The sequence below is a fragment of the Triplophysa dalaica genome, chromosome 10, assembly GCF_015846415.1.
Source record: "Triplophysa dalaica isolate WHDGS20190420 chromosome 10, ASM1584641v1, whole genome shotgun sequence".
In the NCBI taxonomy this organism is placed as follows: Eukaryota; Metazoa; Chordata; class Actinopteri; order Cypriniformes; family Nemacheilidae; genus Triplophysa; species Triplophysa dalaica.
In genome coordinates, this window is record NC_079551.1 from 10,352,589 (window position 1) to 10,379,013 (window position 26,425).

Here is a 26,425-nt window from a genome sequence, read left to right on the forward strand (position 1 = left end):
AGAATCATAAGGGAACCCTACCGAAGTGCTAAACGTGGGAGGACCCGCCCCTCGTAGATACCAAAATAATAATTATAACGGCAAACCACCAAATAAAATCACCTTACCACGCTCTGACAATGGAGACATATTTGGGTCCTATCCGTTTTATCACGTTTTGCATGGTGTTGTCAAGCTTTTATTCAGAATACACCAAAAACAACTTCAACGACTGCGATAGGACCCGTGGCTGCCCATTATTAAGCCTGATAGAAAATTCTAGAGTGGTGAAGGAAGCATATTTTGACGTAACTGCGTCGACGTGATGATTTCTAATGTACAAAATATGACATTAAAATTAACTTGTTTTAAGTTATGTCACTTAACAAACATTATAAACGCTAATGGTGTAGCAATATTTTTCATTTAAATTAGGATTACACAAATGCACGAAGGCCTCACCAATGATTGGCTGGCTGGCACGTAAATCTGCTTGAATCGTTTTATTATTACATTTAGTTTTGTGCATTTGGTTTGAAAAAAATTGCATGTTATATTTTCCCCAAATAACGAGTAATGAGGTTTTTTTACAATGTTTTATTTAACTCATTTGAAGGTATACAAGATCCAAAGCAAGACATTGAAAAAAATGTATAATTCTGTTATTAAAAATGGCACATTTATTGCTACATTACTGTTATATACAGGACAGTTCTCAATACCTACTTTATATATATATTTATAAAAACAAAGAAAAAAGACAAAAACCGGAGGCACTCTGAAGACACAACAGCAGTATTGATCATGTCCCTACTGCAACTGCAAGACACCAGGTTCTGTAAAATTCACACACATCTTTTATAACGATGGAAATCACGGGCAGCGAATTTACGTCGACGTGGTGCTCGATGAACATTTCATTCAACGGTTCACTCAGTTGGACATTCAAGAGAAAATGCTGCAGCAACCAATGGGATAAAAACCAATTTGATTGGAGCAAAGTCATATCGGTAAGGAAAAAACATTGCAACCTTCCTCCAGCAGCTAAAGTATTAAACAAGAAGCAGGAAGCAGGGGGCTAAATAAGTCCAACACTTTTTTTTCAAAATGACCACATGTAGCAAAGAAAATGGATGCTTAATGTATGCTATGGCTGGGTATGAGAATTATTTTTTAAGTCTAGTGTTCCAGCCCCGTCATTTGATGAATCAAAGACCTTTTTCCATTTCTGGTTCGGTTTACGGATCACGGGGCTAGAGACACTAGCATCTCAAAACCAAAAACCAATTCCACTCTAGTCAATGGCTAACACGTATCCCAAAATTGCCAAAAGGTGCACAAACACAGCATTATAAATGAATATGAAAGGTTTACACTACAATATTTCTAATAGCTGATTAAACGCTATACACCAATACTTCCAGAAAAACAAAACTGATGAAAGGAAATTGATGGATGACCCATTTTTGCATTTTCAAATAAAAAAGGTCAAGTTTACAATAAAAGTAAGTTTAGGCACTAACAAGGCATCACTCTCAAAAAATGACAGTCTTGAGAATAAGAAGGCCACAATATAAAAATGTTCAACAACTCATTGTTTTATCTTCATCAAGAATTGATAACGTTTCCATCATACTCCAGAACAACCGACTCGGGACAACAACACTGTTCATCCCCTCACGGTGAAATGTTTTTACCTTGAAATCCTATCCATTGTGGACATCGTGACAATAACAAAGGCTTTAACACCAAATTGATCCTACATACAAATCAAATCATCTGGGAGGTCTTCTCACGCAAATACATGACATCCAATGAACGAATGAAAAGTTAACGAAGCTGCACGCTGACATCTGTATGATAAACAGGTTGGAGACCTTGAAATGACAAATGAACACACAGTTAGCCAGTCTGACGGAGACGTTTGAGTACGTGCTCTACATTTGAATCTTACATTCAAACAAGTTGCATTGTGTGCATTGGTGAGATCGAACTAGACGGGCAAACACTGCCTGATGCACGACACCATTGCCTAAGAACACTTCTTGTGGCATAAAGCCTCTTCTTCCCTGAAAGCAGGAAGGTTTGGAAGTGAACACAACTTTACTACCTCAATCCAATCTCTCCCTAGACAACATGGGTGGACCCTCTGAGTAGGCTATAATATATAGGACCCCCAATGTCACGGGACCTGGGAAACCCTCCTGCCCAGATGAAGGCGTTGTGCATACTTTGTTACTGAAAATATAGGCGTGGTCTTTGAAAACGTACGGCCCATCATACTTGTCTCTGAGCATTCACTATAGACTCTACACTTCAAACTAATACGTTTTTTTTTTGTCATTTAGAAATCTACAATGTATAGACTAACAAAAATATATATTTATATATATTCTTACATTTTTTTTTTTCAAATCGAAATAACATCCATATATGTGTGAGGTGGACATGTGTGAAGGTGAACTTTTGGCAACCATGACAACAGCCAATCAATGTGGGACAAATTAAAAGGGAATACAAAAAAATATGAAAGATCAACTTGGCAGTTTTGTATGAGCTTAGAGACACAATGTTCAAAATCCAAGCATTATGTTCTTATGTATCAGAAGCTGATGTGAACGTGGCAAATCGCAGCCTCGAAAATGTCTGTTCACGTTTCTTCCTTGTGATTGGACGGACGAGCCGAAGTCAATGGCATCATAAGAGCTGAATAATATTGGATGATGCGTGGTGATGCAAAACAAATCTCCCGTTTCCAAGCACGCGATCGGGTTCTAAACAGTCCGGAGGGCTGTGATAGCCCATGTGCTTTTCTCTCATTCTGGAAGAGCCCTGGCCCACAGAGCAGAGGCATGCTGGGATACATAGTCCTCGAAAGCACCACAGGTTCTTTCCCCTTTCTCGCGGGGTTTGGTTACACAACGCACATAAGACTGTATCTTTCAGTAGGGAATGAGAAACCACAATTAAAAAAAAAAGTTTGCTCATATACAAGCAACTCCCAAACCACATTGTTCCATACAAGCAGTTTTCGTCTTATATAAAATGTAACAATTAGGCACAAATCCATGATTAAACTTGATGTTTGTCGACATTTGTCTCGTCTCTCAATGTAACTTTCTCTCTTTGCAGCGGAAAAAAGTCAGTTGTGGACAGAACCTGCCTATTCCTATGATCCATCATTGTACGGAAGCAGAAAAAAAAAAACGGAGAAAGAGTTCTTCACATTTGTGCTGGTAATTGTGGTCCGGAGTGATCGCCACAGAAAATCTGTCAGTTTCGCCGGTAGGTTTGTGTATGATTTCCATGTTTTCCAAGTCACTATATGCACAGAGAGAATGAGAATGGAAGAATTCAAGAGTCACTTCCTCCAGGAGCCCCAAGAAATTTCACTGGATCTAAGGATGAAGAACAGAGACAGTTTTACAACATTAAATGTGTTTAGACACCCAAGTCACACATTAAGATGTGCATTACTTTCTAATAAAATGAAACTTAAAGGTCCCAAGTATGAAATTTAGCAGCGAGGTCGCAAAACGCAGCCAACGGGTCACTCCACCCTCTCGAAGCAGTACGGTGACTGACACAGGGCCAAGATGTTGTCACGTTTTTGCTTCTTTGCTGAAGGAGATAACGTATTTACGAAATGCGCTCTGAAGAGCAGTTTGTCCGTTTAGGGCTACTGTAGAAACAACATGACAACTTCCATGTAAGGGGACCCGAGGTAGATAGATGTATATAGAAATAGCTCATTCTAGTGATAAAAAACATATTGCTTCATTATGTAAGGTCTTTATATACCTCTGAAGACAGTAATGTATAATATATTGCATTTCTGTCAAAAGATCCTCAAAAAAGTTACACACTGGACTTTTAACACTTTAAATAAAACAATCCACTTAACTGTTTGTCTTTAATGATAGGTTCCCCGTTTCAGATATTACGACAAAGTAATTGTCCACAAGTTTTCACTACCCGTGTTACACATTTGAAGGTCATTTTGCAGAACAGTTCCTTACCACATTATCACATGCGTCCATCTCCACCCAAGCCTGGATGAGCTCCAGACAGCTGCATCTGAGTGTCTCCAACCACCCCAGACACCTTTTCCTCCTCGCGTCGCTTCAGACAGGCTGCTTTGGGGTTCAGATTGCGTTCTGGATGAAAGTGATCACGAAGGTTGACGTTAACAGAGGTCGATACATTTACATGCAAGTGCATGTATTTGCATTTAGCTGTAAAACTAACAAAACATGTAGAAAAGCTAGACTTAAAAAAATATTAGATTCTAATGTCCACAAGATCAGATAAAAGATCTGAAGCTAATTTGAAATGTATATACATGGGTTTAGCTAAAATGTAGATTAATTGAGGAGGATCTAATAAACTGGTAAGTCATTATCTTAGTTTTATAGAACTACCAATGAGGCCCAAAACATACCACGGACTTGTTGCTCCAGATTAAGGATAACGTTGACAGCCTGATGCAGTATGAGCAGTTTGGTCTGGGGTTTATCGTTGGTCAGGTGAAGCTGGCACATGCGGCCCAGCTCTTTGAAGGCCTCGTTGATGTCGCGGACACGTAGTCGCTCTCGTGCATTGTTGGCCACCCGCCTTTCCTTCTCCCTTTCCATCTTTAACTCCGGCGGCAGGTCCTCGTCATCTTCGTTGTCCAGACTGCAAAGAGACAGAAATGTAAATGCTTAGTTATATTTACATCAATGAACTACTGTAATTTGAATATGTGCATGTTTAAAATTGCCAAACTGTTATGTTGGTGCTTGAGTGATGTCCCCATAGGGTGTGCTTAAGCATGATTAAGTTTCAAGTTAAATGTGACGGACTTACCTGTTATTTACATTACAAAAATATGTTTGGAAAGTTGAACTAATCTGACGTGAATGCATTTTCTAAGGAAATGTATCTTTATATATATTAATCAATTTTTTTATTACAGCTCTTTGCTTAAATACTTCGCATGAACTTTTTGCAACAATTTCTTAAGTGTTATTTCATAGTTTGTTACAAGGATCAAAAAAGAACAAATTAAATAAATATTAGAAAGGTGCATTTAACTTAAGCCTATTACTGTATTAACTTAGCCCTTAATAAAATCATAGCATTCATTTTTACATGTAAAAAAAGTTCATCTTTCATCTTAAGACGAAAGTGCTTCAGTGTTTTGACTGTTACGCAAAAACTAAATACAGTTGATACAATACTATCAAAAAGCCATCTAGCAAAAAAGTCAGTAGGAGAGTTTGCCCCACATTTATTATGTGTACTAATAACACTCATTCAGTGTGTTAAAGCAGATGCGTCAAAAGCTCCTCCTGGAGAGCCGCTGTCCTGCAGATTTAAGTTCTTTTCCTAATTGGACACACCAAGAATACTCAAACTTTACCGGCAAGTGTGTAAGAGCAAAGATGGAGGCTAAACTCTATAAGACAGCAGCCCTTCATGAGCCATATGTATAGACTCCCCGTGTTGTGATCAAACAAGGAGCATTTTTTTTTTTCAAACATGCACTCTATGGTGGGAGACAGACTTACTCATCTCCCGGGTCTGATAAAACTGAAAGGGCTTGATGGGTAAACACCTCCTTTCTGAAAACAATGTGAGAGGTTGGGGAAGAGAGAACACCTTAAAACATTGTACAATGGGTGCCGGGGAAGCCCAAACACTTTGAAATCAGGCCTGGCCCGACATGATATATTTGTACAAACTATTCTTATAGATCATACAAAACAGACAGAGTATACAAATTGTAAAAGACATTTACTCATTTTTGATGTCAGATAACGATTAAGTTAACAAAAAGCTGGTTAAAGGGACAGTTCACCATGTCGTTTCAAGCATTACTTACTTCCTGGAACACAATCGCCAAAATGTTAAGGATTGACAGCTCACCATTCACTATCATTGCTTTTATTAGACATCTATACAAGTAATATCTGACGCTGTCAGTCACTACCATTCTGTCACACACCTCCCCTTTTGTGTTTTTCGAAAGAAAAATAAGCCATTTTAAACAACTCAGAACTCGAATTTTGGGTGACCTGTCCATTGAACCGATTATGGGCTTGAGGACACTAGAACACTCTGTACCTTGCTCTGGTGCGTGACTGTTTGCTTTCCTTCTTCTCGTCCTCAGACTTGTCAGCCACAGAGGAGTTATCATCATCCTCTTTGTCTTCCCTCTTGATATCGGACTTGTTTGAGGAATGCGTCGCATGACCCAGACCTCCAGGCAAACCTGAAGCCAGAGGCAGGAAATCAACAAACATCCCACAGCAACTCTCAGCTTTACATCTGTCGTTCATGTTTTGTAGATTCAAAACTAAATCGAGTAAAACTTTCTCACTACTGAAACTCTCGGATGCTCCTCCTGGTTGTGAGGCGCCTGAAGCATGAGCCGACTGCAACAAGGTGCTGCTGGCAGGAAGGCACGCGTGGTCGTCATGGTGGCTTCCAGCCTGTGGTGCAGCCCAACCAGGAAGAGTTAACACATATGAATACCCACAGGTGAGCAATTATTGGTTTGAGTAACAAGGTACTGCCACATACAGCTCTTCAAAGCTGCTTTCAAATCAATTACGAGTGACTTGGCAAACTAGTTGTATTTAAAGTAATTAAACAGTAATTAATCTTTTGAAGCGTAATAACAAAAAATGTGGTTCCCAAAAGCACTTTCGTTCCCAAAAGCAGTTTTGTCATGCAACCACATGTCCACTAACCATGGCTGGGTGTCTGTTGCTGAGGGGCAGTCCAGGGTTGGAGAAGGCTTGAGGGATACCTCCCATGGCTCCACTGGCAGAAGAGACAGCGGCCAGTAGGCCGTGCATGTCGGCGTGGGCTCCAGGAATACCCGGAACCTGGCCAACCGCATGGCTGCGGAGTACTTTGATGGCCTCCTCCAGCCGGTCTTCCATTTTGTTCTGCTGTGGAAAGAGATTTCGACATTTACCTTGTAAATATGTACAGATTTTTAATATAAAGGTAAATATAATCTGATATATCTAATATCGTATATGCTAGGGCTGGAATAATAGTTTTTTTTTAAACAGATCATTTCAATATCGATTCTCAAAAGCTGTGAATCAATTTTTTCTTCTTCTTTCATATTTATATCAATGTTATTGCTAATACTATCCACTAGATGTCACTTTTCCTTTTACAACGGGTGGATGTAACAACAGGGAGCTTATACTTCATTCATTACTTAATTATTAACATGGCGGATGCAGGTGTGTCATCAAATTTTACATCACCTTCATATAAAAGGCATCTGTTCAAATGATTGCAGCCTCTATTTACAGCTAATTTTGTTTGCTATACGGTCTCTTAAATTAAAAAATAACAGTTCTGTTTCAATATACCCAAATGTGTTTAAAGTTTAAAGAGTATGTAGCATGAGATCATGAAAATGACATTTCTGCCAAGAAAATCTCTGCCAAGTTGTAAGTCCGAAGGTGAATAAATAAAGTTATTTGCTTGTAAAAAATGGAATAGACTCTGAATCACACAAACGAGACGTGGAATAGTTCACCTGCGTATCTACGTCACTATACATAGTCCCCGCCTACGTTTTGCTGAGACTTCCACGACTTATCTCTCCTCCCCCAAACATTGTCGCTCGTTCGTGATGCGTGTGTATCATGTCTAGAGCCTGTGTTCTACGGTGTGAAACTTCTACGTCTTATTTCAACTACCAAAGGAAGAACGTCTGAGGGAAAAATGGCTACAATTCATTTTTCCAACGATACCAAAGGAGTATAAACCCAGGGTTGTGCTGTGCGCGCGTCATTTCACCGAACATTGGTTTAATAATCTTGGCGCGTTAACTGCAGGGTATGTGAAACGACTATCCTTGAAAGAGGGGGAATACAAACTCTATTTGGACCTGTTAACTCCACCGAATCCCAACCTGTAATTGTGACTATTCATTTTTGTCTTCACTTCAAGAAATATTTTCGTACCTTATGTCTGTGTATAGCTTATGCATATAACGCTAACATTAGCATGTACCGTTATTTCTGGGGTGTTACAGTTTATTTATCTGGCTATCAACTTTGCATTTTGAGACATTTGCCGCACGTGCACCTATATAGATATATTTGGGTTTCATATATATCTTTTTCATAACGTCCACTTTCTGAAATGCTCTATGTACCATGGCAACGCACAGTTAAGACGAAATAATACTATTACTAATGCATTAACACTATTTAAAGGAAAATTAATATTTTATTTCATTGATAAGAAAAAGCACAACATGCATGTTGTCACACTGGGAGTTTTTATGACAAGAGCTGTCACTTGCCACTGACAAAAATCCTGGAGAAATCGTGGAGGAGTTTGACGAGGAAGAAGACGCTAATCCACAACAGACTCGGGCTCAATTGGTACGGTAAAATCGCAGCCATCTCTAGCTACACATATAATATACATGATATCCAACCACATGTAAACCGTAATCCTATACTGATGGAGTGGGGTTCCATTTGCGACAAATGATGAACGGGTTTGACAAATAACAACAGACTACACCATCTGACCAATCACATGACACAAGGCTAGCGGGTAGGCGGGGCCCAGACAGGTGAATCGCAGAATGAATCATTTGAGAGTCAGTAAAGAACGTACGAATAACTGCCTATTATAACGACATTACAGTGTTTTTACACATTGTATGTACATAAACTTGTTGTTGGATACTCCATTAACCAAAGTAGGACCTTAAAAACAATATGCTAGGTACTCTTTAATAAACAGGTTTGTGGCTCTTCATTTCATTTTTTAATTCACCATTGTAATGTGACATTTACTGATATTTTTAGAAATATCTATCGGATTTGTATTCAATCTATACCCAGATAGCAAGCAACCATTGAATTAATGTTAAAAAAAATTGTTTGTTTGTAAATGTTACTTGCATTGAATCAATATCACTTTTGAAACTGCAACTAATGTTGAAAAAATGTTGAAATTTCAAGAAGTCACCATGATAGTGATGATGTTTTGACTTTTGTCTTGTAACTGGTCATGTTTTAAAGTCTACTTTTCAAAACATCTCTTTCTCTATTAATGTATAAGTGTTCTTATTAAAGCACCACTGTAAACATTAAAAGTAGTAAAAGAGTTGCCTGATCACAATAATTGCAAGTGCAAATGTGATATTGATTCAATGCAATGCAAAATTCTACAATTTAAATGTTCCCTCCGTTGTTCGGAGTGTCTATGAGTGAATGAGTTGCACACTTTAGCATGTCACAAGCGTGACACTTTTTTGTCTGAATCTTACAATACGGAAACATGAACATATGGACTTCATCCACAGAGTTGTGCTTATTTTACGAGCATTTCAATATTTGGCGATCCGCCAAAATAAAAGTCAGCTTAATTTAAACCAGATGATAATTAACTTGTAGTAAACACTATAGTATACTAATTATTTACTATAGTACACTAGTAGTTACTGCAGTAAAATGCAGTAAAATTCTTTAGTATGCTACAGTATTTTTATGGACAATGTAATTACTACTGTATAGTAAAGCATTGAAAATACTGAACTCAGGAAAAAAAACGCATTAGGAAAAGATCAAAAAATTATATATCCTAATTTATCCATTTGAATAACGTTAATATCCATTTTCAGTTGCCTTTCTATTTATGTGATGACCTCCACTTGTGCTTTTAAAGATGACAACAGACAAAAGTTAACGTGCAACCCTGTTATATGCCAGCAATTGCAAGTAGTCCAACTCACCAATGCATGTAGTCCACCTTCATAATTAGGAGACAAAGCAGCCTGGCTAGAGGGTCTTGGCCACTGAGCTGTACCTGACAAGAGGAGCGAAACATGTGATTTATATTTGACTATGACACCAGAGGGCGATCATGATCTTCACATTTCTGCTTCAATCTGACTGCTATCAAAGCCAATCAATCTAAAGGGAATAATTAATGATTCTTCTGGTTCCTTAGCATGTTTGAGTCTCAGTAACTTAACACAAACCAGATCTAGGAATCTGATCTAGTTTTATGTAATAAGATGGCAGAAATGACTTACTTGCAATGCCCTGAGGGGAGCCCACAGGAGTGGAAGGAGAAGAAGAGAAGTTGTTGCTGTTGTGGTCCGAAGGATAGATCTATGAAACCACACACGGTACAAACCACATGATGCCATCAGCACTGGGAATCTTTATGCTCGCATAACAAGATAATAGTAATGTATAATTATAATAAAAATATGGGTGAAACTCAAAAACGGAATATGAAATCCTCACTCACCGATGCAAGAGCTTTTCCAATTTCATCACCTGAGCTGCCCGTGACGGTGCCTCTACCGGCTGTGAGAGAGAACGAGAGAACTTATTAACGTATTCATTACCTCGCACGTTACGTCAATGTCATTTCTATTCAGCTTAAAAGGAACATTTAATGTCTGAATGAAAGATGGAAGACCATTTTCTCTAAAAGATGGTTCAAGATCAAGCCAGTCAAGAACAGAATTTGAATCAAATGTGAACATAATTACAGGTTCATTGTTAATTCAAGGCAGACCTAGAGAAGGTCATTTACCCATAAGGCTGTCTGTTCCATTCATGGAGGACGTGTGGCTATAGGCCGCAGAACCCGAATGAAAACCATTGACGTCCGCTCCATGCAAAGGGTAGTTCTGTGGAGACAGAGTCGTGTCACAAATCATTCTACAAGCTACAAAACCTAAAACTAACAAGGCGATTGATCGCATCCAGAATAAAAGTTTGTGTTATAATAATATACGTCTGTGTACAGTGCTTATAAACATAATACAAAAAGAAATATTTCTATACACTTAAATTTATTGATTAATATAAAGAAGTACATGTAAATGTATAAACATGTGTATGTTTTTTTGTTTATAAATACAAAACAAATAAGCACAGACATATTATGCAAACACAATTTTTTTATTCTGGATGCAATTTATTGCGATTAATCGTTTGACAGCCCTAATGTCAGACATACCATCCTGTCCTGTGGGTTGATTGCAGAGAAAGAGCCGGGCTGACTGATGTGTGGTGAATTCCCCAGCATAGCCGTGTAGCCCGACTGGCCTAAGGATCCAGCGGGGGCCCAGTGGTCCGAAGAGGAATGGAGGCCTTCTATGAACACATGGGCAGATGGGGTGGATCAATATTACCCGTCTACGTGATATTATAAGCCATATAATCATTTGTCTTCGTTATTTGATTTGTCTTGAGCGTGTACAAACAAAACTACAAGATTATTTAGTCATTAATAATCAGCATGCGTAAATACATTGGCGTCAGACAAAAACAAGATTTGGTTTGAAATGTAAAGCCAAATATTCCTATTGAAATGCACACCTTGCATGTAAAAGGATCCTGGGTACACAGAACCAGGTTTGGAGCCTGGGTAGGCGGCACTGTCGCGGATATAATCCTCACCAGAGGTGGCGGCATAAACCTGAAGTTGTAAACAAGGTACATGAAGAACATAAAGACACAGTAAAAGTGAATCATTTACACATGAGCGAGCAACTGGTACGAAGCCCTGAAGCTGGCAAGCGGTTCACAATTTTCGGTACGAATGACGTGTACGCGTGTTTCCATAGTGCCCCCTCAGATAAAGTGGCAGGGACAGAGAACAGAGCATGCTGGGAAATGCGCCACGGCCATCTCATGGCACAGTCGGTGCTTCCTCTCACTCTCCCGTGAGCCAAAAAGGGAGAGGGAGGATAGCGTTGCTAAGATCGAGTCCAAATCAAGCAAAGCACCCTCGGTAAGAGCATATTCCACAACACTCGGGTGGAAAATAGGACAGGTTTTTAATACACCTTTCCTAAAAAAAACCTAGTAATTAAGTAAAAACTCAATCGTTGAACAAAGACCCGAAATTCGCCCAAATTCAAAAACCATGATTTAAACCTTCACTCCCCATCCCGCACGTTTTAACGTGTATGATATGATTTGTATGTTTGTGCACATACATGCGTGAGCGTTTGGGAGGGAGGAGGTTGCGGGTGGGTCTCGGGCCAGAGGAGAATACAAATCCAGCAAAGCGATATTTCTCTTTTGCCTGTAATTTGATTTAACAGGGAGAAGTGGGATGGGAATGGAGAGATGCACTTCTAATTACGGAGCCATCTGCCTGCTTCTGGAGCCCGTCCAACTCCACAGGCAGCTGGGCTGAAGAGGGGAGGGGTGAGAACGGTGGGGGGAGAGGTCTTGCTGAAGGAGCGCTACGAAATAGACTGGTCGATTATGTGGAAACCGCATAAAAAGAACAAATAAGGGGGGGGAAGAAACTAGCAGCTTAACTGCTGGAGCATAGCGCTTGCGATGCCAAGGTCGTGGGTTCGATTCATAAGGAACTTACCACTTTTGAAGCACTGCCACTTTAAATGGAAACGTCTGCCAAAATGCATACATTTAAATAAAAAAATGCAAATGGGCCTTTCGCAAAAGTTCGCCAGGAAAGAAACATCTTGTCGCATGACACGTCAAGGATCAATATGCCATATTTTGAGTCAGACTCGTCTGAAGGTTTTTCAGACCAAAAAAAACATGTCTGTAGGTAGCGGGGGGGGGGGGTAGAGTCAGAGTACTAGAATCCTGCAGCTGCACAAGAGGAAGTTATACAGAGTTGTGGAGTGGGATTCAGCAGTCGAGAGAACCTTAGCTCATCAGCAGCCATTAATCTGAGCTAAGACAAGCAAAAGGGAGAGAGAGAAAGAGTGGAGGGCGCAAGGGGAAATGCAACTGGGTCATTTTGGTGGTGTTTGAAGGGGGGGCTGGCACAGGCGAGTCTGAAATAGTGTTTAGAAGTGGGGGTTTAAAGAACAGGGTTTTAGTTTCGTATGGATCTGTACCAAAAAAAAGACAAGTTAGCGCTTCGATGACAGAAAGACATGTGACATGTGTGCAACTAAAATGTGCTCAATGTTGACTGGCATACTATTCAGGATTAACAATCTTTATTGTAGTATGTTCCTCGTACAACATATACACTCCAGGTCAAAAGTGTTTGGACACTTGACTGAAATGTTTCTCGTTGTTTTAAAAAACTTTTGATATGAAGATGTATGCTTTAATGTCTGAAATTAGTTAAGTAGACAAAATTTTTTGCAAACAAACATGTTTTTTTCATGACAAAACTAAATTTTTAATTAATTAAAATGTTTTTGAAATTGTTGACTTAGACTGAATAATGAAGAAAGAGCAGCCAATAAGAGCACAGAATAGATAAGAGGTCCTTTATCATTGTTTAAAAAGCATGTCAGGGTGAGATCTCAAGAAGCTGCTTGATAAAATGACAAGTAAAACGTTTCTGCAAAGTCTAGTAATTCGAAAGGTGACTACACTAAAGATGATCAAATATAACATGCTAATTATTATCTGTAGTTACAACATAATTCCCTTCGTTTTATTTCATAATTTTGATGTGTTCATTATTATTCTAAAATATGTAAAGATATGAACACATAAGTGAGTAAGTGTCAAAAAACTTTTGATATAGAGATATATATATATACATATACACATATATACATATATATATATATATATATATATATATATATATATATATATATATATACACACGCGCATATAATAAAACTATTAGTGCTTTTTTAGTAAGACGCCAAGTCCCATAACTGACATTTTACCACTAGAATACTAAAACTTCATAGGCTGATAAACTATCCTCTTGACTTTCCTAAAGGACACAAATTTGCTGACTGTATAATTCTAGATAATTCAATGACCCACAAAATTAACATTTTCATGAAAAATCTCATAATTGGTACAATAGGAGCGTTTATGAAATCACTTACAGAAGATGGCAGTCCCGATGGCTTTCGAATCTTTTTTGGTTGGGGGTCTGCAAAAATAATCAAAGTTGTTCATTTATTTCATGCAAAGGCATATTTATGTTATTGCAAGCCTCGTGCAAGTTACTTTACCCATTGCTCCATCCGAGGGGCGTCTCCGAGGGTTATTGGGGTATGACGAATAGAACTGAGAGCCGGACTTCAGGCCGGATGGTGACATGGCGTCTGCGGATGGCATAGTGATGTCTGATGGCAGAAACCCGGGCTAAGGGGAACAACAAGATTTGATTTAAAGGTCAATGATACGAGTCCAAGACTGTATTAGATTCCATAAACTGTAGATCGGCCCTTGACACAACTTACCTGACCCCCGAAGGAAGAGTATGGAGCCCTTTCATTCTTACCTACAGAAAAGGTAATAGGTCAATGTCTTATGTTCAAACACGTACTTTGCATCAACAGCAGCGATGATAATAATAAAAACCAATGGCAACTTATATAAAGATCAAGTATAAGAATGATTAGAAGAAAAGGTAGACAAAACCACTATGTGAAGGCTAATATTGTTTATTTGCGGCAGGAGCCCGTCTACCTCCCGCTGAGCGACCAATGGGGGAGTTTCTACACCAGCGGCCTTGAAATCACCCAACCAGACACTTAGTAAAACTCACCGCTAATCCCTGTGCCAAGAAATGGAGAAGACAGTCCATCATGGTCGTTGTAGCCCTCTCCATAACTCTGGAAAAGCCAAGACAGATGGATACAGTTAGAAAAGACGCAACGTGTCCCAATCACACTATTAAAACAGTAATAACGGATTTGTGCTTACCCGTACCTGGCTGAAAGAAGGACTGTTCTGATCACCGCCAGCCCAGGGACTAGTACGTTCATCCATACCTTCGAAAACAAAACGATCAAATAGCCGTCAGAGCAAATCTCTGATTCAACGTACGCCAGACCTACATCATCTTAATTCTTTGTGAGCCATTGAACGTCTGGTGGCCGGGTCGCCGTGCATGTCGGACAGACTCTGGATCTCATCCAAATCCATCACACCACACTAATATCCATGTCATTCAGCAAGCTTCAACATCACTGACCATAAAGGGAGCATTCATTCAGTCACTGGATCTCATTAAGACAAGTGTAGGGCGGGGGGATTGGGGGGGGGTGGCTTGGTGTGTATCATGGAAAGCAGAACAAAAACAAGGCTGATCAAAGATTTGCAAAATTAGCATCATTGTGTAATTGGGAATAGACACACGGAGAGAACATAGGTTGTAGTTCACTGCTTACAGGATATGGGATGTCCATAAAAAAACGTCATCACTATGTTATAGTTGTAGAAACATTTACATTCGAAAAAAGAAAAACATTGTGGGAATGTTTTAAAGTGTACCGGAGCAGAAATTTCTCATAAAGCATTCCCCTCTCCCTCCTGTGTTATGCCTTAATGCAAAGCTCTCCAAAGACACATGGCTTAATTGCATGCTGATTTGCATAATTGTGCATATTAATGTGGTTGGTTTATGAATATTCATATTCTCCTTTTGATTTTTTTTTCCGAGGTCTAATTAAAAATGTGTGAGAGAAGAGGGGGTCTCAGCCAGAGCGGCCACTGAACGCCGAGCATGAGTGATGAAGCTAACAAAGCAGAGCAAATAGCGACATCCATGCTGACAGCCGTGATCTATGGAGCCCACGCAGGCAGCATGGGAAATGAAGTGGGCACTGAGTGAGTGAGTCAAAGAATCTCTCCGACAGAATGATCTTATGTGGAGAAAATGAAGTGGCAGAAGGATTCAGAAGGACTATATACGATTTTAACACGGGTTTTGGATTGGATTTGTCAGTGGGGCTGTTACGGTCGTGGGTTTTCTATGAATTGTCATACAAGCAAACTGAACTGGTGCCTTCCTGGCAAATTTAGTTATGTAGACACAATGCGGACTTCTTGGAGGATACAATGTGATTTATCCTTGAAGGAAACATTACTTGCTGATAAAATGCATTAAAATAGCAATTCAAGAAAAATATTGGACATGCAGTGCAGTGATGCAGGAACTGATTCTATTTCCTGCGCTGAAAAACGATATTTTCCTTTATACTCTTTCACTTATGACAGCTATACATAGCATGATTTAAGCTCAAATCTAGCAGATATAAAAAGTAAAACCATAATAAAAGTCGTGATTTAAAGTGACTGTTCGCTTAAAAACAATGTCATTTTAAACCAATATGGCTTTCTTTCTTCAGCAGAACACAAAAGGAGATATTTTGAAGTACAACTGATTTCCAATTGAGTTTGTATATAAAACCTTTTCTCAAAATATATTTCACAGATGAACGTTAAACAGGTTTGGAATGACATTAGGTTGAGTAAATGATAAAAGAAAAAGTCAGCTACGTCGCTATTTTATAACACAAACCAAACTACAATGCAATGAAGGTTTTTGATCACAAATTACTTTAACTTTCTACATTGTCATTTATAAAACCTCAAATAAAATCTGTGAAGACTTAAAGCTTAAATCTTCGAAAAAGTCACGCAAATAAAACAATTTCCTAAAAGAATTAAACCTGAAGGTGTATGTGTAAATGTGCTAACATGCAAGTGATCGTGCAGGGGTGCGACCAGGGGGAAATGGGCTCTGTCCTGTCCTAACGCCATCAACAGTGGGTGACGGGTTGGGCAGCTGCAGAGGTGAGCGAAAGGACGCCTAGTGAAGCCATCCCATGCAAGAGCTCTCGCGATCACATCCGCTATACCCGAGAAGGGGGGAGGAGATGGCTTAATGCAATTAGCACCCTTCGGAGCACTTTTGTTTTGGGGAACAGATGCACTGCAGAAGGCCAAAACTTCATCTGAAGACACTTTCTGGATTTTCAGTTTGCAGGTCATGGGAGGCAATAGAAGCTCTTGAAGTTTCCTATATTTGGGGCCATGATACAGACAATGCAAGACAAAGTATAACATGAAATGAAAGCTTGCGCAGATGGAGGATTGTTTGGATGCATATTATTGGGAAATGTGACTATTAACTTAAAACACAAGTCACATTTTATTCTCTAAGAAAGCCACACTGCGTCTACAGAAATAAGTGTCCAATTATTGGCAATGCCAAAAAAACAGACAATGCAAAATTGCTTTCGATTAACTTCAAATTCATCCAACATTAAGTCTCCATACAATTTTTTTTTTTGAGTTGACAACATTTGAAGTGCTTTAAAAATATGATCTTTACATCTTATGTGTCAAGGACCTTTTGGATGGTTGCAATAAAAAAAAAAAAAAACATGAAAAAAGATGAGCCAAAATCCAACTGATAGAGCTTAACTTTAACTAAAACCTCAAACATTCCTTCAATGAAATACCACTGTAGAACTGTCCATTACACTTTTGTTTTTCAACAGTGATTCCGAGAACGTGTCATATCCTGTTATACCGAGTTCATAGGGTGAAGCTAATGTTGACTGATGTTGGGATCTTCTAGCAGAGTCTCACAAGTGACAGATTTAAGAGTCGAGGGTCACCTCGGTGTCAGGTGGCTCTCGCAATAAAAGTCTCAAACCGAGACGTTAGCTCAACCCCGCTATGTAATAGCACTTTGGCCCGCCACAGGCCGAGAGCGGAGCTGGTGATCTTCCACAATGTTTCTTTCGCTGTTTTCATGCAGGCCTCCTGCGGGGTGGTGGGAGGTATGAGAGAGCTTTGTTTCAGAGTGGGTCCATTTCCTGTCAGTTGGCAGGGGGAGAAAGTGTTTTCTTGTGTGGGGGGAGGAGTGTTTTACGCCGTGGGGTGGGGGAATCGTTTGGAGACCGTAAGGCCTTCATTGAAGTCTTTGTTCTCAGATTGTTCTTGTTCGGAGTAATGTTTGGAGTGTCGATTGGAGACAGACGAGCGGACTAAAAAGACTCAAATACACTGGAAGTTCAAGCCCTGGAGAACTTCTGAAAGGACCTATGATCATATGAATGGAAGCAACGCCAGCGAACAACGGGTGGCAAAAAGGAACATTTGCAAATATTTTGTGCAACTGGTTATTGAAGGAACAAAGTAACAAACTTTGTAGTTAACAATATGCTATTAATATTTCAGATTTGAAAACGAATCCAGATGTAAAGATGAATGAGAACTACAGGATAAGTATCTAAACTACTTGCACAGTAAAACATAATTCAAATGAATAAAAAATAAGTATAGACCGGACAAAACCGTCTAAAATAGATCCATCAACACAACAAATCCACCCCTCTTCTCGACCTAACAAAGTTTTTACGACGTAAACTCCTACAAGTTTGTGCAATAGGTGCTTTTGAACTCCGCAGCCAGTTCAAAGAGATCCGACTGCCCCAAGCTTTGACTCGGGATACTCTGAAGGTATATTCATAAAAGAGGGGGTTTAGGAAAACAAGAAGTGGCATGTCCTTTTTCTCTGTTGAGATGAGCGAGCACTTAGCAACTGCTCCAAACACCACCATAATTCCCCTAAAGAACCCCCTCTTCAACTCATAAAAATGTGTTTTAGAAACATGGCAAATTAAAGTATTACATAGGACATTTCTGTCCAAACAAACCTTGATTTGAAAGTAATGCATTTGGTTCTGAAGGCTTACCTGAACCACCGAATTGACTGCTGGCGAGTGTGGTTGGCCTGTTCTTCCCATTGGCCACAGGGGGTGCAAACATCTACGGCAAAGCAAAGAGACAGAGAGGCAGAGTTTAAGCATGGCGGTGGATTACGGCACAGCTTGTTTCAAATAGGCGCTCGCAGACAGCCAACAGCATCTAGATTTTATGAAACCGTTTCTGCCGAATTACAATATGCAACATCAGCTCTGTAGTCTACATTTAATGACCTGTCATTTTGGTCATATACAACCCAATAACATATTTCTCTTGGTTAAAAAGGACCAGTTACAGGGACGGATGATGCATCTTTGTTTTTGAAGTGCAGAGAGTGCATGGTGCACGGAAGGGACTTTCTGGTGTGGTAGTCGGTTTTAAACAATGTGAGGTGTTTTTCACAACACCAGTAAGGTTCACTGCTATATGCACACTAAATAAACCATCAAGAATATGTAATGAGTTGCGAGATTGTAATTCATTTGGTCTGGCACATCTGATTATCAATGTATTGTCTCAATTGATTTGCTGCTTCAGTTGGTGGCAACTTTCCAACGCAATAAATTAAGCACGGTCCGAGCTATTCACTGAATTGAGCGATTAACATTTTATATTTGCTACTTTTTAATGCTATTCAGAGCGGCATGACTGCCAAGAATGCATTTTAACAACAAGTGAAATGAGAGAAAATAAGAGAGGAGGATTAACAGAATATTTGTGGCAGGACGTTAAAATCTGAGTAATGAGCAATGGTTACAGGATTTAAGATGTTCCAAATAACAGTCCCATAAAGTTAAACCCTCCAATTCTTGAGCAATGGACATCAAACCGTACATCTTTTGGGCCTAGTCGTGGGACAACACGAAATTACATGACCCATTAAAATGTTTATAGCCACCAACAACTCTCTCATACAATCAATACAATCAATGGCTGTCATGAGTTCCAATAGGAGCAGAGGAAATAGAAAACTGATATAACGGCAAAAAAACCTCCTTGAGGTCAGAATCAGGACGAAGAATTCAAATGATTTTCTTAGAGATTTTTGGCTTTATAACTAATGGAAATGACCTTAAAGTAACCTTACTCTGGTTCTTACCGCACTAAAATCTAACAGGTCGTTGAGTTCCTTATCTGTTCCAACCGTGGTCATTCTCTGCTGTGGCTCGGTCATACCCCTCTGTCTTTAAAGAACCCTAAAGGAGAAACACAGAGACACAGCTGAGTCGAGCCATCTAATCCAGAGAATCGAAAAAAATTGTCCTTGTGTGGAATAGGAGCTAGATGCACAACTACGCTGTGTGTATTACACACAACAAAAATGAAACATAACAATAATTGGAGTACATTCAATAATATTTGTGTAGCCTCACAAAACCAAACCATATGGCGCAACCACCATATACACTACAGGGGCATGTCCCCCACAAATATTCAGGTCACTGTGCTTTTAAAACTCCGATGACTCCCCTTATTTCGAATCCCAAATGACAAAACAAAAGTGTTATTCAAACACGCATTCGATTTAATGAGCTACCATTGCTCACCCCAAAAATGATAATTCTGTCACCATTTACTCGCCCTCAAGTTGTCCAATCCTGAAAACATTTCTTTGTTATGTTGGACACAAAGAAAGATATTTGGAAGAATAAAGGAAAGCAGTTCTGAGGCTCCATCGACTACCATTTTAAATTTTCCTACCATGGTACCAGTCAATGATGTCCCATAAATTACCGTCATTCTTCCAAATATCTTCCTTTCTGTTCAGCAGAACAAAGTTATTTATACAGGGTTGGAACAACTTGAGGATGAGTACATTTTTGGATGAACTATCCCTTTGAGGATGCTTGAGGAAATACCACTATCATTACACCGGAATTCAATCTTAGCCCAAAATTTGCCTGACAATTAATTTATCTGAAGACGTCCAGTCCTTTTTACACACTACTGTTAGTCCTCTATGACTGCATAACATACAGAAGGTGGAAAACATGTATCTGGATATAATGCATGTTCATTTACTTCATAACAAACTATTTTAAATGGGTGTTACAAAATTTAGCCCAAATAAGACTTTTAAGTTGATCATTAACAGGTTAAGTCCTTGTTTATCTGTACTAAACCAAATTATGCTCAGATGTCATATTGATCATTCCCATTTGTAATAGTTTTGTTATGCAACACAAGAACAGCAATAAAACAAAGAATCACCAACGCAAGTCAATCAGCTCCCATGAAACCCTATCACTACATGGAACATGCAAATCTAAGTCCTTAACTTATTAAACATCTATATCAGGTCTATGAGTTCTAGTTCGGGTCCCAATCGATTTGCATAAAAGGAAACCACCGAACATTGATTTATTTAAACAAGCCAAAAAAAAAAATGCTCTTTTTCGCCCTCCATTGCAATAAAGGAAAACTTTCGTGAAGGGTCTTATATGCTGCTGCATGCCAACAGGTGGTGTGCTTTTGCGGTCTCCTATATTTACCAGCAATTAATTTCTTTCAACAGTTTGATTATAACACCAGTAGGAGCCAGTAACTAAAATATACGTGTTATTACACCTTGCGAGAACATATTTGTCCACGAAATGCTTTCATGACGCCAACGAAAAGAGCCAAATGAAAACTAATGGAAAAGTGGCCCCTCGGTGGAAAGACAAGTAAGATAACAAGGGGCCCGAATCTGCCTCCAACTCGAGACACGCGTTAAAAAAATACATTTTAACGTCAGCGAAACCACATCTTTTCATGCAAAATGTGAAAAAAAGCAAAAACGTCGAGCTTTTATCTGATAGGAACAACAAGGGTCGTCGTAAGAGGTGAAGGCCACGGCAACAGCTCGCATGCACGCGATAAAGACAAAAAACGGTCCTTAAAATAACAAACGCGCTTAATACGTATTTTATTCAGTAATGTATTTTAATTCAATGCCTTTACATTCGTGGTCAGCGGTAAGCGAGCGCAACAGGGTAACCGCTAACCACCAAATTATTAGCCCGAGATTAAATTGGCGTTACGGATGAAATGCCACCAAAAACTCTTCTTTAATAATGTTTTGAACTCATGTTTAGTTTAGCATCTTTAGCTTTTTGTGTAAGCAGGCTTAAGCTTCACCCAGATTGGAACAATGTCAATATTTATTCACAGTTGTAAACTTATTGTATTCCGATAGCCAACCATTTAAAAAGCCATAGGCCACGGCAACAGATCGCACGTAGATCCTGACGCGTACATTTGAAAGCAGATGTAAATGATCAAATTAGGTGTCCGGTCGATATTTAATTTTTTATATAATTCATGCGTAAAGAGATAAAAAGGGCGAAGATAAGGCGCGCGTGCCTATCGGGTTAATAAAAGTAGCGCTACAAAATGTCAACTTTTCCTCAAGAGACTCGCAAATTGATGAAGTCGAGTGAGTGGGGGTGGGGGGCACGAGGAATTTCCTGCCAAAAATATGCAACAAAGTAGCTAAATAAACCGCGAAAGTGCAAAGCAGATATTTATACAAAGTAGCAGAACTCGAGACTTGAATCTAGTGAGAAGCAGCGTGAAATTAATACAAATATTAAACATCATTTTAAAGTAACTTTTAGGAGTTTGCCAATAAGAGATACGTTTCGAACTGACAGCTCTCGCTTTTAACTATTCAGCTAAACACCGTGGAACCCGCAAGTGACGGTCAGGTCCCCATAAAACTAATCCTCACTTTGATAAAAGGACAAAGAAGTCATTTCTGTTAGAATTGAAGTGGGTTAAAGACCACCGACAAACACACCAAAAAAAAAAACTGGGCAGGACTTCCCACCGCAGCCACCACGTAAAAAAGAAAAAAAAAAGTCTGCATCCCCCCACTTCCATAACCAGACATCCCGAAAACTTGTTAAATGGGCGATGGAAGTTCAACGTGCATTAATGTGACTTCTCGGATCTAAACCGGAGACTAAAATGTTGAGCTTGTTGTCGTGTAAAACGGCACACGGAAGCATTACCTTTGTTTATAAGATTCCTCACATCCAGTAGTAAAAAAGAAAGGTTGAAGCTCGTAGAGAAAAACCATAAAACTTGGACGAATTTGAAGCTCGGCACATTAAAAGCGTCGGTAGGGCGAAACAACGTGTCTTATTCCTCCTCAGACACGGCTCTACAAAACATCAACGCCATAAATACACTGTTGCAGGTCTGTATCCAGACAATCCCGCGCCACGACTTCCTTTATGTTGTTACAATTGAGGTGAATTCATTCTCCTAGTAGACATCTTGACCACCTCCATCCACATTGTGAGCAGCAACAATGTATTCCTCCGCATGGAAAGAGGGGCCTCAAACGCAAGGGGTGTCCAGTTTCACGAGCCCGGCAGAGTCAAGAGTTTGTGCGACGGAGTCTGCGAACGGAAATGCAGAAATTAGTCAAAACGCTCGGTGTAGTTGTTCATCGTTTGTTAATCGTACCTACTACGATAATGGTTTCCGCGAAAAAGGATTGATATTAGGAACTATAATTTCCGGCGGAGGTTGACGGCAGAAAAGTAAGCGGCATTTATACAGGAGCGACGAGAGATAAAGCGATAAACCCGCATGCTGCTAACCAATGGGAACGCGAAGGCACGTGACAGGCGGGTCGAATGGCCAATCGGAGCAGCATTTTCACTCCTGGCCGGCCCACTTCGTGACGAACGCTGTGTGTTCAGTGAGGCTGACTGAAGGGGCTAGAGCACAGCCTGCGTGACATCATTTTATTATTCTGGTTAACGGAGACGCCCGCGCCACAAATCGCGCATTCAACGTCTCCCAGGGTAAGTTAGGCCCGCTCTGAAAAAGTAATTAATTACTAGTTACTCATTACATATTCAATTGTGTAATTAGATCGCTGTACAAATGACTCTCTCCAAAAAGTATTCAATTAATAATTACTTTATATGTCAACCGTGATTAGTTAGGTTATTCAAGGGCAGTCACGAAATGGCTTAATTCATTCAAATAAATAATGTAAAACTTCATAAAGTACTCTTATTATCTGACTAAAGTAAAACAAATGCGAGAAAGATACATTAATGCAGCCATTTTAAAGTTAGACTTTGAATTGCAATGTCTATTTCACTATCGTATACGTTGCACAGTATTAAGTTCAATTACATCCGAAGTAACTGTAATTAAATGACAGAAAAAAGTAATCCTTTATTAAGGGAAAATCAATTCAAGTACAGTAACTAATAGTAACTAGTTACACCCATCACTGAGGTATTCAAAGCTTTTTTCGTAAGTGTTCGCAACTGCATTGACATTCATTTCCTACAATCACCAGCAACCTATGTTACCAGCTTTGTTTATTTATCAGCACTTTGCCTTTGTCAAAATTGATAGCGATTATTAGTTGTTGATATGTAAGAAAACCTACAACTTATTTCTAGGACAGAGTTTAAGTCTATGTATTTTATTGATTTATTTGAATAATAAAAAGTGTGACTATTCTAGGCATCCCCTGTAGACTTGCAAAATTGATATTGCAAGTTCAACCATTATGTTGCGACCACCCCCTATCAAAAATGTATCCCAAATTATATTTCACACACAAATTTTTTATTAGATAAACTTGTGTGTGGAACCCAAGCGACAAAACTACGTTAAACGTCGGTCTACATAACCATCAGTCACCCAATTATTTTCCCCTACTGAACACCTGCTTTCTGCTCAGAATACGACCACAACCAGAGAACCGCTTCAGTCTCTCCCTGTGGCTGATTCATAGAGCTGGTCTAGTGAGGGGGGAGAGCGGAGCACGGGATCACAGAATACAGGGATCATAACAGAGTGTGTAGTGTGGGGGATGGGACGAGAGGCCAGGCAGCATGGCCAGAAGAGAGAGATGATCGCAGGAAAGAGCAGATGAAGAACAGGCAGTGCTCCACTTTCGGCGCCTGTATGCGTGTGTTGTCGATGTTAGATCTTTATAAATTCCACAGAAAAGAACAAGATGATTGACAAAACTGAAGTGCAAGGAATCTGTCGTCTAAACATTGTCGAAGATAGTGGAAAATATTCACAAAGGGGTCTAAATTCGCAGTGAATAATGAAAGTAAAAGCAATTGCTCAATTTAATGTAGGAGATTAAAAACCAGGAGGAAAGCAGGGATTCAAATTAATATAATTTTTTAATAAATTGCACTTTTAGACTTGCACACAGTTACAAACCCTGTGTATGTTGTATATATATATTATGTATTATATGCAGTAGCGTTTGTATAGAAAATTCTGCGTGCATATGTTATGTTATGTAATAAATAATTGATTAATATGACATGAGACTTTATATATTTTCCAACAACCCACTAAGGCTGTAACTTTCTCACCAATAAACATGATTTCTAGTAATAACTAAAAGTCTATAATAAAGAAAGCTAAAGAGATTTTTCTAAGGAAACAAAGCATGGCAATTTAAGAGGACGGAGAAAAACACAGGTCATAAAATGAACAGTTTAGATACCCACAGTAGGGGGGAATCAAAATTAGTAAATAATAACTAGGATCTCCCTTGGATCACAAAAGGCACAGTAAATTGTAATAATTAGCCCCAAGGGCCCTATGTGGTGGACAATGGTGCTGTATGGCAAGGGAATACAGCAGGGTAACGCATACCTTTACTAACACAAAGGGCAACACATGCAATTACTATTGCCGTGCTTGATCGCAGATAGATTTATATACACGCAAGCGATATATCATACGATTAAGGTTCGAGTTATTGAAGTAAGAGCAAATTGTCGTGGGTCAGGCTGTGGTTCACGCCGAACAGTGGGATTTCAAGAGAGAAATTAGCTGGCTTGTAAGATCTCCAAGTAGTTTGTAGTAACAGCTGGGCCTGACATGGAGAGCACGCAGTGGGTCATGTAGAGAGGAGGGTTAAAACAGACAAAAGAAAATCTTGGTGGAAAGAAGCATCGCCGTTTAGAAAGACATCCAGGGATTATGGGACAAAAAGATATGGAGATTTTTTGTGATTGAGGCATCACTTTTGAACAATGGATTTGTCATGAGAAGGAAATCTGAATAAAGTAAACAGGAAATCGGCGAGAGCGGCCGTGAAATGTGGCAGACTTAGGAAAAAAACGCTATGGTTCAGTATAATATCTTGTTTCCACGCATGGTAGGATTCATTATCTAAGAGATTCTGGTGAATCCTCCTTCCAGCCATCTCCCGCCCTCTGTCTGTAATTAACACCAGATGTAGAAGTAAAATTAGCATATGTTTCACACGTTTCTGCTAATCATTCATACATTTGTGTGAGCGTATAAAATATTTATCCACGTATAAAGTCTGAATAAAGACTATTGTTTTGCTATTGTCGTGTTTCCCTAGCATAATATTATACCACACAATTTGATTTATATAATGAAATTAGCATGTAATTATCATTAAATTGGTGTACGGAAATGATTCGTGACAGCGTGCATTTATTTGGCTTAACAGAGCGTTAAGTATTATTTTCATGTTTTCCATATGCGTTCATGAATTATTTTTTCGTTGATTCAAAAAGCACTTGTTTGGAGTTTAATTACTTGGTTTATTTTACGTGTGTTTGTCAAGGCGCATATTGGAAATGCAAAGCTAAAGTAATCAAGCAAAAGAATTATGTTAAATGTCAAATTTTGAGCCACTTTGGATAAAAGCATCTGCAAAATAAATAAAGGGAAATGTAAATGAAAAAATTAAGAAAACAAAAATCCTGTTTTTTTAACAATTCAAAATCCACTTACATTTAAAGAAATAATAACTTAAATAATAAGCACATATATATTATTTAAATCGTAACATATTTGAATATCATGGTTGTTAATTTATGTTAATTCTCAAGATAATTGTATTATAGTAATGAGAATCTAATGACAATCGTCTTTTAAGAATAACGACAATTCCAACCAAAAACTCATAAGTTAAGCATCTGAGCATATTACGGTAATGACAACCGGGGAAT

General features: G+C 39.0%; 1 protein-coding gene across 10 annotated transcripts; it reads right to left on the reverse strand.

Moving 5' to 3' along the window:
• Window positions 1-556: 556 nt before the first annotated feature.
• Window positions 557-22,988, reverse strand: tcf3b (transcription factor 3b). 10 transcript variants are annotated; one of them, XM_056758987.1, is made up of 21 exons: window positions 22,445-22,988; window positions 19,537-19,645; window positions 18,440-18,512; window positions 14,652-14,719; window positions 14,494-14,560; window positions 14,186-14,226; window positions 13,955-14,087; window positions 13,826-13,872; window positions 11,355-11,454; window positions 10,993-11,126; window positions 10,564-10,660; window positions 10,273-10,331; window positions 10,052-10,130; window positions 9,749-9,822; window positions 6,717-6,920; window positions 6,344-6,455; window positions 6,088-6,235; window positions 5,532-5,585; window positions 4,421-4,656; window positions 3,999-4,136; window positions 557-3,377 (listed from the first exon to the last, which is right to left on the reverse strand). In XM_056758987.1, exons 2-20 carry the CDS (start codon window positions 19,621-19,623, stop codon window positions 4,006-4,008), a joined length of 1,944 nt encoding a protein of 647 aa, XP_056614965.1. In that variant the 5' UTR covers window positions 19,624-19,645; window positions 22,445-22,988; the 3' UTR covers window positions 557-3,377; window positions 3,999-4,005. The 10 variants fall into 10 exon arrangements, with proteins under 10 accessions (XP_056614965.1, XP_056614964.1, XP_056614966.1 ...); XM_056758986.1 differs by having other exon boundaries at window positions 6,717-6,917; window positions 10,993-11,129; XM_056758988.1 differs by having other exon boundaries at window positions 10,993-11,129; window positions 14,658-14,719; window positions 22,445-22,987.
• Between the last annotated feature and the right edge of the window lie 3,437 nt (window positions 22,989-26,425).